The sequence below is a fragment of the Polypterus senegalus genome, chromosome 16, assembly GCF_016835505.1.
Source record: "Polypterus senegalus isolate Bchr_013 chromosome 16, ASM1683550v1, whole genome shotgun sequence".
Lineage (NCBI taxonomy): Eukaryota > Metazoa > Chordata > Cladistia > Polypteriformes > Polypteridae > Polypterus > Polypterus senegalus.
Window position 1 is genome coordinate 7,189,991 of NC_053169.1, and position 12,260 is coordinate 7,202,250.

At 42.4% G+C, this 12,260-nt stretch overlaps 1 protein-coding gene across 1 annotated transcript in view; it reads right to left on the minus strand.

Moving 5' to 3' along the window:
• The window catches only part of gclc (glutamate-cysteine ligase, catalytic subunit), an 80,499-nt gene that overhangs the window by 4,333 nt on the left and 63,906 nt on the right, over positions 1 to 12,260 (minus strand). Inside the window, exons 13-14 of the mRNA XM_039737813.1 lie at positions 9,970 to 10,051; positions 4,064 to 4,167 (exon numbers count right to left, since the gene is read on the minus strand). Of these exons, the coding sequence (XP_039593747.1) occupies positions 4,064 to 4,167; positions 9,970 to 10,051 (186 nt within the window). The remainder of the gene's footprint in view (positions 1 to 4,063; positions 4,168 to 9,969; positions 10,052 to 12,260) is intronic.

Genomic DNA, 12,260 nt, shown 5'->3' on the forward strand with positions numbered 1-12,260 from the left:
AATATTACTTTTGGTCTACAAGAATACATTTAAACATACAAAGGCTCAGCATCCTTGACTAGAGGCCATTTATCAGCCAAGAATGCCTTACTTTATGTCCTGTTCCCTACTATTGGGTGGAGCTCTCACCCTCCGCCATAATAAACCTCGCAGCACGAAGCGTATGGCAAACCTCCAGCTGCACCAGGTGCTCAAAGAAATCTACCTTATTACCTCAATCACTGAAGACATGAATACAAAGCATAGAAAGTTAAAAGCAGTGCGGTATTTATTACAGGAATAATAATAATACCAGTGGAAGAAAGAATAATAGAAAATAAATAAAATAAATAAATAACTAAATTTATAGAAGTGACTATTAAGGGAAAAATCAATCTATTTTTTATTTTGATTGTTCATTTTCAGGTGATACCAATAACCTTTACATTTACAGAAGGAAGGAGTTCAAAGCTGGACGATTCCAAACCTCAATCCATTCCTACATGAGTGACTTGTGCCCTATGGGTAATCTGAATCATTTCTCATGGGCCCCACTGCAGGGTTTGTTTTGGACTGAGAGGGGGCTGGAACTTGACAGGAGTGACACATACAGTGGTACAAAGCATCTGCTTCTCCTGCGCAATTTTTTCTTTGACTAGGGGGCTCCGCCCCCTGCCCGCTTCGCTCGTCCACCCCCGGGTTTGGCTAACTGGATATACAATTTTATTTATTATTTTCATGGGAAATTGTTACATATGCATTATTTTCACTTTTACTTTAAAACTTTAGTAAAAACAATATTTGTAATGAACTTTTCTTCAAGGTCGCATTGAATTTTGATTCCGTGTTTGGACTTACATCATGACAACGCAACGTATAACTGCCTCTGAGTGAATATTGTTTCCTTCTCTCTAATAAATAAAACGACTTTTTCGAATGTTTGTCCACGCTCTTTCTTCTTCACTTAGTCAATGATATGTCATCTAGAATGTATAAAAGTATTGTCCTGGTAACATTTATAAGAGCTGAGAGCGCAGGAAGTGTGTCTGACAAAAGCATTCACACGACTGAGGTTAGAGGGCCGTGGTCTTGTTTGAAAATAGTTGTAAGTATGGCGAGACTTCAAAGAATCTCATGTTAAACGTCTCCGTCTTATGTGACTTCATACCGCAACATCGGTTTTTGGAATCTTTTCATTCTCGCTGGCAACACAAATTAGACGAACTACAAGTCTCCGACTTAATGTTTAAATCCAAACAATATATTCGATCTCTTTTCGCTGTTCCGCTATTTCACAGAGTAATAATTTCCGTTTGTTTGCGCTAATGCGATCTTTACTATCCTTTTTTTTGAGACTTTCAGATTTTCGTACTTCCATTATCTCTAAACTGCTCTACATGTGTACCGCGCCAACATTTTAGAATCCTTTACGATGTTCTACTTTGTCATCTACTCTTTGTCCTTTATTTCTGGCGCCGGGCGTGGACTCGTCTCACGGGACGTGTAAGTGTCATTCTGAGAAAACCACGCCTCGCCTCCTTCCAAGATTTTTGTTTTATAATAAGAGAGATATTCAAATATAGGGCATGTTTCCTCACTGAATTTCTAACAAGACTTGTGCATTAATGGATATAAAAATGTTTAAACTGTGTCCCCTATCATATCTCACTGAAGGTGCTGTAAGATTGGGAAGTCCTGCTTTTGTGTGCCACTCTGCCACTACACTGTGTGGCTCTGGGCTGTCACATTAGCCAAAAGTTAAGGTTAGATAGATCGTCCATATTAGACATAAGCACATATTCCACTATAGTCAAACACAGGTTAACCGTTCAGGATTCCACATATATGTTTGTACTTTGTGTTTTTAAATTGTTTTTACTTGTTTGTTGGCGCTACTTCTGCAACATATGAGGCCCTCTTGACTACTGCACGTGGAAACTGCGTCCTTCAAATGAAAGCGACACTTGAAAATACAAAAATGTGAAAAGAGAGCGCAGAGCCGGCCTGCCAGCCACACTTCACGCTGCCTTTTCTGCACACGCCAAACTCGGACAAAATCACTAACACAACACAACAAATGCTCTCCTTGTTTTACTTCCCCCTCATCTATGTGGCTTTTTCATTGCTGGAGTCCAGAAGACATAAGCTCGCCACCTGACTCTAAACTCGGACACAAATGTGGTAACTGAATCCACTAAATATTCCGAAGTTGTGATTATGTTGATCGGCAACAAGCAGATGAGAACTTCATTGCAACCTGCACGTGACAATACCGACTTTCTCATTATAAAGATTTATTTCACGGATACTTTTCTTCACAGCAACTTCAAACGTCTGTAAGAATGCCGGCGCCTCTCATCTTTTTTTGGAGTTTGTGAACTTTCTTTTATGTCTGTTTGCGGCCCTCGGTTGCTGCGGTGGTTTCTTCATACCTCTGCTCAGGTGTGTGCAGGTGCAGCCTTAACTTTACAGATTCCACCTTGGGGGGTTGAAGGTTGAGCTCTTTAAGTGACCCATTGGGTGATTTTTGTGACACCATTTTAAGGGCTGTGTCAACTTGTGCATTTTGGAGTAGTCATCATTATTATCACGACTCACATACGATTCAGTGTTGTGGCCACAGAGTAAAAATGAGAAATGTATGAATATGCGTTTGTGTTTCTATGTTCGCTATGCAGTATCTGATGTTGTGAGGTCCTTTAGTCCTGCAGCTTGATGGTTGTTTTGTATGACGATATGGTCACACAGCTGCATCTTGAGAGATCCTCTATGGAGTTACTCAGCTGACATTTCGTCATCACTGGTGCTGACAGTCTAATACTTAACACGGTGCGTCTCTCGTCTGAATACTCAAGTGAAGTCTAGCGGAGGCCGTCCAACTCGTCAACTGCCCTCTGATGTGACAGCCACAGCTCTTCGCTTTCATGGCTCCGAAGAGCTTTACTCTGCCAGTGGCCAGAAGTAACTTTAAAGCCCCGTGAAACTACTTCCAGATGAACCCCCCTGGGAATCCTTTTCAGGTTTCAAGAGGTTATGCAGAAACACTGACCAGCACAGCCGAGACAAACTCTCCATCCCAAAAGCTCCAATATACTGCCCCCTAGTGACCTGGGAGATCTCTGATATATTAATGTGCATTGGCCACAGAGTCCCTTTATCTGGTTTTTGGGGTCTTTCAAATCCCCTTTTCTGGTATAAATATATGTAAAAAAGTACTTTTTAAAAACCACACTTATATTAAGTTAAAAAGTGTACTAAAAAGTAAAAAATAAGTCTGTCAAACTTTACTCATAAAATAAAAGGTTGGCGATTTTAATAAGTGTTTTTTAAATGTTGATTGATGTAAAGCGCCTACGCTTTTATTTTACAAGTGATATATGACAGACTTGTTTTTTACTTTTTTAGTATACTTTTTAACTTAATATAAGTGTGTTAAAAAGTATTTTTTTATATATATATTATTTTCAACTTTTTAGTCTTGGGTTTTAGTATAATTTTGTAATCAATATTTTAAAACTTCCTTTAATATTGCTATCCATTACTGGCGCCATCTATTGGTGTAATCTTGAACTATTCTTCATATGAAAATTTCATTTCTTAATTAACATGGATTCATTGATCAATTAGTGAAACTGATTATAGATTCATGTATTGTCATCGGAAGTCATTTGGACAATAGGACGTGGGTTAAATATCGATTACAAGATTTGTACCAGACAACAAACAGATGAATTTAAAGGAAGCGTGGTAATAATAATAAAAAGAAGTGACTTTTGTGATCAACGTTTTATTCTATTTTTCATATTCAGCACTGACAATGTAGTCTAGGATGCGTCACGTAATGCTTTTGATTCAGGACAGCCGTTATCACGAACACTTCTACTTTTCAAGTTTTCACATACTGTCACACAAAATTCCACTCCATAGTCTGTGCGCTGACATTACACATAAATAAAGCGAGGCAGCACCAACTGACTGGACTGAGTCATCTGAATTATGGGTAGCGCCCACAACATTTAACAGACGGTATTAATGTGTTTGACGGTGACATTAAAAAAATAAAAAGGCCGACTCCAATATTTACCTTCCCATTAATGATGGTGTCAATGCTCATCAGCGTATACTCCTCAGTATCACCGTCTAGGCCATTCTGAGCAGTCGCACATCCATCAGCCACTGGATTACAACCTACATTTGAGCCAAAAAGAAGAAAGACAGAGACAAATACTGAAAAGTTTGATCTTAAACACAACACTTCTTAGTAAACGTGTTTCATAGCAAAAATGTGTGAAGTGAACACCACAGGAAATACTTATCACACATTTTTAATAATCTTCATATATAATACGCTGCTGTGGCTGTGTCTGTCTGTCCAGGATTTTAAATCACCTGCAGCTCGCAAACCGTTTGAGCTTTTGACCCGAAATTTGGTACTCATATATTACGTGATGTCTGATATCCGCTTTCGGGGTGAAGATTGACCTCAAAGGAATTCCTCTTTTTATTTTATTGTAGAATCAACTCACGGCCATGTGGCACACGTGTACAGGCGCCGTTCTCATCGCTACCACCTTCGCTGTTACTTCCCCAGCCTCTTCATATCTTAAATCATTCTTGAGGCAGATTGAATGAAGAATTAAAGAAAACATACTAAGTAACTGTAACACAAACACTGACTTAATCAGTTTTAATGCGAAAAGATGCTGACGGAGGAACAGAAGAAGAGGGCCGCTAGGGTGGAGACGAGAAGAGCTGCTCAGGAAACAGCAAGCGTATCAACATCTGAGCAAATGAATGCTAAACGTACAGAGAAAGAGGATGAACTCTAGGAATGCGCAAGTCAAGTGGATTCACTGTATATTATTGTGCAGTGCACCGTTACTGGTATTCATAATAATAGTAACTTTATTTATATTGCACCCTATCATACATTTTTATACTAAGTTACCCTATTTACATACAATTTTTGAGAATGGACAAAAAAAGTGACTTAAAGAATTGAAATTAAACACTACAGTACATACAAACACTGATTTGGGAAAATTAAAAATCTTTAAAGACGACCACTAAACAATCACATTTACCTTAAAGGCAGCGACAGAAGACTTCGGGATACAAGGTCGCATTCCCAGTCTCAGTTCCTGATTGCTAGTTGCACATTTGTGTCCCCGCCAATTACCGCTAATTAGTTCACTTCGTTCTTAAGATTTAGAACTCTTAGATTTCTTTCACTCTTAAAATAAAATCAGCACTCACAGACTTTCTTCATTTCTGTCTATAGGTGTGCTCGCCATGTCTGTCTGTCTGATTGTCTGCATCAAGCAAGTTGGCTCCCAGTGTATCAGTCAGTCAGTCAGTTAGTCACAGGGGTCTGCTGGAGCCAATCCCAGGCAGGACAGGGTGCAAGGCAGGAACAAATCCCGGGCAGGGCGCCAGCCCACCGCAGGGCACACCCACACACCAAGCACACACTAGGGACAATTTAGGACCGCCAGTGTACCTAACCTGCCTGTCTTTGGACTGTGGGGGGAAACCGGAGCACCCGGAGGAAACCCACGCAGACACGGGGAGAACAAGCAAACTCCAAGCAGGGAGGTCCCGGGAAGTGAACCTGGGTCTCCTTACTGCGAGGCAGCAGCGCTACCCACTGCGCCACCGTGCTGCCCTCCCAGCGGATTCATTTTGTTAAAATCTTGCATGCTTATTCGTCAAAAAAATGTGTTAACTTTTCTTGAAATATCTCTAAATAGAGTGTGCTGTACAAATTTTTGAAATTTCAAAATCTCCCACTGAAAAGCACCAGTGAATCTGCAAACTTGTCCATCTAAAAAAAAAAAACGTTCTGGGCGACTTCAACTATGGATTAGTTTGGTGTTTCAAAATTACCTTCGAAGAGGTCGCTTCAAATTGTGTGTTTTGTATATTTTTACATGTTCAATTGCGGCTCCCGACAACGAAAAGGGTGCTCAATACGAGCTACTTAAAGGGCAGGGAAGGCAGGCACACACAAGTTCATCGTATAACAGCGCAATGCTGCTGCTTAAAGTAATAGCCCACCCAAAAATGAGGCTTTGTTTAATTGTTGCTTAGTGACGGCCAACAAAAAAAACTAATCTCACATCTTCAATGCAGAATATAGTTCTCATATAATGAAACTTAACAGTCACCAATAGCAGAAAACAGTAAACAATGTATAAAGGCAAAAAAACTAAATTCTCACGTAACTTTTCTGTCGCAAAATTCATACTTTCTGTCATTGTTCAGTTAATTGTTCAAACCATTCAAAAAGGTATGCAGTTTCTGATGAAATATTACTCAAGTTTACTTCTGGAAAAAGCAGCATGCTTTGTAGGCAGTATAATGCAGTCCCACAATGTTGTGCTTCTGAATTGAAGGCGGGGCTCTTGACCAATCAAGGAGGAGGAGAAGTGGGTCTTCAACTCAAACAGTCGTTCACATGTGTGTGAAAGTTCCTTTCCTCATTCACCACCAGAGTGTTTTCTAGAAGTGGTTTAGCTACATAATAAAATGCTAAGGTCAGAGAGAGTGTGTGTGTGTGTGTGTGTGTGTATGTGTGGTCCTTCAAGGCAATCTGATTGGTTAGTCTGGCTTTGGTGAAATTTCCTTGCTACTTAATATTCCACGGTCAACTGTCAGTGGTATTAGATCAAAGTGGAAGCGATTGGGAACAACAGCACATAGTGGTGGGCCACATGAAATCACAGAGCGGGGTCAGCGCGTCAACAGCTACAGATCTCCAAAAGCTCAATACCAGTGCCGCGTAGAGAGAGAACTTCATGGAATGAGTGGGTCTCCATGGCCGAGCAGCTGCAGCCAAGCCTGACATCACCAACTGCAATGCAAAGCGCCGGATGCAGTGGTGCAAAACCCATAGCCACTGGCCTCTCGAGCAGTGCAGACATGTCCTCTGGAGTTACGAATCACACAATCTGATGGACGAGTCTGGGTTTGACGGTGGCCAACAGAATGGTACTCGCCTGACTGCATTGTGCCAAGTGTATTGGCACAATGCAGTCAGGCTAGTACCAGTGTAACGTTTGTTGCAGGGGGATTGGGCTTGGTTGGTTCCTTAGTTCCAGTGAAAGGATCTCTCAAAGCTTCAGCATACAAAGCCATTTTGGATAATTTCATGCTCCCAACTTTGTAGGAACAGTTTGGGGATGGCAACATGACTGACTGCACATGCACCAGGGCTCAAAGCAAGGTCTATAAAGAAATGGAGGAGTGAGTTTGGTGTGGCTGCACAGAGCCCTGACCTCAACCCGACAGAACACCTTTGGGTTGAATTGGAGCGGAGACTGCGAGCAAGCCAGGCCTTCTCATCCAACATCAGGGCCTGACCTCACAAATGCTCTCCTGGTCACAAATTCCCATAAACACACTCAGTTCTACACCTTGTGGAAAGCCTTCTCAGAAGAGCTGAAGCCGCTAGAGCTGCAAAGGGTGGGCCAACTCCATATTAAAGCTTATGTATTAAGAATGGGATGTCAAGTGTGTGTAAAGGCAGGTGTCGCAATACTTTTGGGAAATCAGTGTATCATTCAGAACTGTTTCGAGAAATTTGAACTACAAGTAGTCGCAGACCCTCCACAAGTAACAGCTAACAACAGCCCACCTACTGATGCCATTTTTCTGTCACTTGACTTGGACTCTTGCCATCTATGAAAGCCCGTCTGGGCAGCATTTTAAACTACAGTATGTGATATTGTGAAGTGCTCTTGAAAAGTCTGAATTTAAGGCTCTCAACACATACAAGAGCATTCTATTATTGTAAGAGACGGCTGGCAGCCCAACCCGGCCAGGACGACCAAGAGATCGAAGGATGGGGGAAGGTAGCTTCTTTAGGGCACTGCCTCTCCCAGAACACTAAATGGCAGCGGTGGCCCGGATTCCCACTGGGCACCATGGGACTTGGAGTCCTATATCTCAACCCTGTTGGGTGCTGTGAAAGTGGAGGAGCCATACGACATGTGGTTTCCCCCTAACCTGGAAGTGCTTGCAGACTTTTCCTGGTTGGCCAATATAAGAGGACTTGAGCAACTCACAGGGAGGAGCCAGAGTCGGGTGGAAGATGGACGAAGCAGAGAAAGAAAAACAGTTGTGTGCTGAGCTTGTTGTTTACTTGTGGCTGTGGTGATCGGAAACACTTGCTGAAGAGTTTGCCTAAAAAGAAATAAGCTCTTTGTGCTTTTAACTTGTGCCCTGCGCCTGTTGTGTTGGGTTTAAAGAGCAACAGTGTGGCAGTGCTACCGTCGGAAGAACTCCATTTCCTAGCAAAGGGGATTACCCTCATTGGATGACTAAAGCGAGAGCAGGGGCTGCTGGGGATGAGGAGGGCCAGCGGGAAAGCCAAAAAGGAGGCCCAGTGGAGAAACAAGAGAACTGTGTTTTAGTGTATCATGTCCGACATGTTTTCTGAAAAGTCAATTGTTGCCCTGGATTGTTTCCCGTTAGGATAAGTGGACCGTCTCATGCCTGCCTGTCGTGTGTACAGCGGTGGATTAGTCGCCATGCGTCTTCAAAATGAGCGCTCCTGCAAATTTCACCCCTCACCGCTCAGGACTAACGGTAGGACTGGTTCACTCATTTATTACAGAAGCTGTTCTTGGGATTGTCATCTTAACACCAAACCATTTCATCCGCTTTTGCTGCATTGAACTGTATAAAGACGTTGTCGTGAGTGTTTACTGTTGTGGTTCATTAGTGAATTGAATCGCCGTAGGGAAAAGGGGAGGGTTGTCTGATTTTTTTTTTTGTTGCTTTGTATTGGGTTTTCTATCTAATATATTATTTATTAATTTGTTGTTTTCGTGTCTCTTCCTATGCAGTGTGTGTGGGTCAGGCCAGGGCCGGGGATGTCCCTGGAATCCCCACACCGAAAAATTAAATAAATCTCCATCGATAAGACGGTGTGAATCTTAGCTGGGTTTTAGTCTGCTACAACAGTGCCCTCTAGTGTCCGCACTATTACTTCTGAATATGATGCACTGTTGCAAAAAATATTTAAGAAACACGATTTAAATGACTCTTTAAAGTAACTAAAAAATCAAAAATACTCCACTACTTTCAAATGAGTTAAGTTGCTGGACCTACCTGAATGTTACCCTGTCCTTACATTTTCTATCATTTTTTCTGACAATTAACCGCAAGGGACAAATAAAATGTTACAATTTATCGGTTTGGCTCCATTTGCACCTGCATTTCTTCCTCATTAAAGGACCGTGCGCTGTGATGATGTCATTTGAAAAGAAGAATCCTGAGCATTAGAAATGGTAGAACGAGAGCAGCAAGAGGCCATGTAATGAAATAATTAACATTTAATTAGTTGTAGCAAAGGTCTTTGCCTTTATTAAGTTTCTTCCGTTTCCTTTCCCTTCCCGGTGTCCGTGGTGGCACTTTAGTGTGCTCCGCAGTGGACGTGTCATCACTTCTGAGGTATCCGTTTCCAGACGTCTGCTCTCCAAAGTGATCTTCTGTCTCTTTTTCAGAGTGCGGCCAGCTGACCAGGGACAGTTGCAGTTTGGACTTCAAACCCCCCTAACCTGAGGTACATCTTTCTTTCTGTGTGTTATGATGTTCAGCACTGGTTTAGATTAAGGTGGCACTTGTTTTTGTAGATTTCTCCACGTGTAGCCCGCTGAGCTCATAAAGTGGAAATGTATTTAATAGAATAAACTGAATTGAGTTCATTAACGGCACGAATCGGCTTCCTGTTTAGTAATTGGCTAAAGCAAAACACTGCCGCTGTGGCAGCTCTCCAGGAACTGAGTAATGCGCATTAAATCTCCGGACATCAATCATCAGAGGCAGAATGAAAACGCTCTTTGGCAAGCGCCATCTGTCCATTTTCTATTTAGTGTACAATGGAGATTAAGCGAGCTTACCAACCATTAATTGTATTATCAGCGGGAATGTCGTTATTTGAATGAGGCGAAGAGACTGTGAGCATGTAATCAGTTGAGCACTTACCTTTAAAAATGTCCTTCCTAAAGTAAAACAGGCCTTCACGTACTGCGTTTCGCTTCTGGGCGACTTTCATATTTTCATCCACCTAACGAGATATAAATATGCAGTTCATAAAACTTCAAATGCATATTCAGAATACACTACAGCTTGATTTCCATTTATTCTTTGGCAAGTGCTATTGATCTTCAGTCAATCTGATGCACATTAAACGTGACTTACACTCTAAACGACTGAATTAATGCAACAAGCTGTACTGATCAAAACTGACCAAAAATGTTTAACAGTCCATGCTGAGCAGAACGGGTGCCTTCCAATAACCTGAAAAATGAAACCTTCGCTTCTGTTGAACTGCGACTGTTGTTTTTTTGTACACTCCAGTTATGATTATGAGGTTGATAAAAAGCGCATAACTACAGACGAGCCTTACTCGCTTTTCTCACTCTGTCACTGGACCTTAGGGAAGCATACACTCCCAACTGTAGTAACATATAGTGCCTTAACCTACACTTTATAAATGTCAGCTATAACTGGGGTCTTCAGCCACTAAGGTACCACCTGTGGCGGCCACGGCTGGGACACCTCTTTTATATATGGTCCAAGGGACTGAACAATACCTCCCCCGGGACACTAGATGGCAGCCCCCCATGGGTGGCAGTGGTGCCTCGGATTCCCGCAGGGCTCCATGGGAGATGGGAGCTCTCTATGACCCTGTTGGGATCCAGTGGGTGCCACCAGAGGGCGCTGCAGTGGTTCCTGAGCCCATGTGGGCGGCTCTTCCGCCACACCCGGAAATTGCATCAGCAAAGACCCGGAGCAATTCCGGGTGGGCCATAAAAGGAGCCAGCAGCCACCGCTCCGGGAGCCAGGGTCGGGAGGTGGGAGACGAAGCTTGCCACGGAGGAGTGGAGGAGAAAGAATAAGACAGAAAAAGAGAAAGTATTGTGTGCTACTGTGCTTGTGGGAAACGGGAGGAAGAAAAAGAGAAATAAAAACATTTTGTTTTTATCAGTGTGCCTCCCGTGTATGTCTGTGTCAGGTTGAGCGCTGGTATAGCGCCTTTGTCACACACCTTATCCAAAGTTCTGTTTCTTCCAAGCCTCCATTATGCACCTGTGTCTTTCAGCTTACCAGACTCAGGGGCTGTTAACCGTGGTGTGCCCAACAGGCAGCTGGCACTCATACAGTGTGCCATGCCACCCAACACTACACTATGTGGAGGCCCCTCTACTGGGAATGTCTTCTCTTCCCTCGACTGGCCTGATAATGAGCTCTCAATTCCAGGATGGGAAACGACAGGCAGAACAGCAACGAAGGTAAGCGGTTCTTCTGCTCGGTGTCCGCCAAGTGTAACACCAGAAACTGAAGCCAAAGTACGCCGTAAAGTACTGAACCTGCACTACTCTGCAACCGTCCACCCCGGGTGGTGCAATTCTTCACTACAGAGCCTCTCATGAGGAAGACTCCCTGCAGCTTTTGTCATTCTCAGATATACAGAAGAACGACGCTGGGTTTCTTTTTCATTAGGCAGGCTCATCCTGAGAGTGCCGTGTTGTGCCTCCCTTATTAGCTCGTAAAACCACTCAGTAAATAATTAGGCAAATTAAACGATTTAGATGGATTTCTCATCATACTAATTAGCTGAATACATCAACATTCAATACCTTAACCAAATCAAATAAGAAAACTAAGATAAAAGACAAACTGTTCAGCCTGAACCAAGTCAAGCAATTCCAGTAACGTCAGTTCAGTCCGCGCACCTACATCACCAGAAAGGCACAAATTATGAAAACTTCTAAATTTTCATCCACATATCAATTACAAACATTAAAACTATGAAACACTTACAGTGGGTATAAAAAAAAGAACCCCCCCCCTTTCAAAATATTCCCATTTTTGTTTGCTTTACAGCCTTACATGAAAACACACACAAACCAATATTTCTTCCATCTTTACTTACTCAATGCACCCTATACCATCCAAGTAAAAGATATCACAGCTACAGTTCAGAAAAATCATAAAGAAAATCAAAAACAAGAAATCCTGAGATTAATAAATGTCAATGCCATTTTGTTGCCCCCCCTTTTGCTTTAATGACAGCCTGGAGTCTCTTGATTCTTCTCCATCAGCTTTGCACACCTCGATTGTGTAATATTTGCCCCCCACTCTTCTTTACAGTTTAACTGTTCAAGTTCACTCAAACTGGATGGTGAGCGTTGGTGGTCTGCTATCTTCAAATCTTTCCTCAGATTTTCAGTGGGATTTCGGTCTGGGCTCTGACTCGGCCACACCAGGAC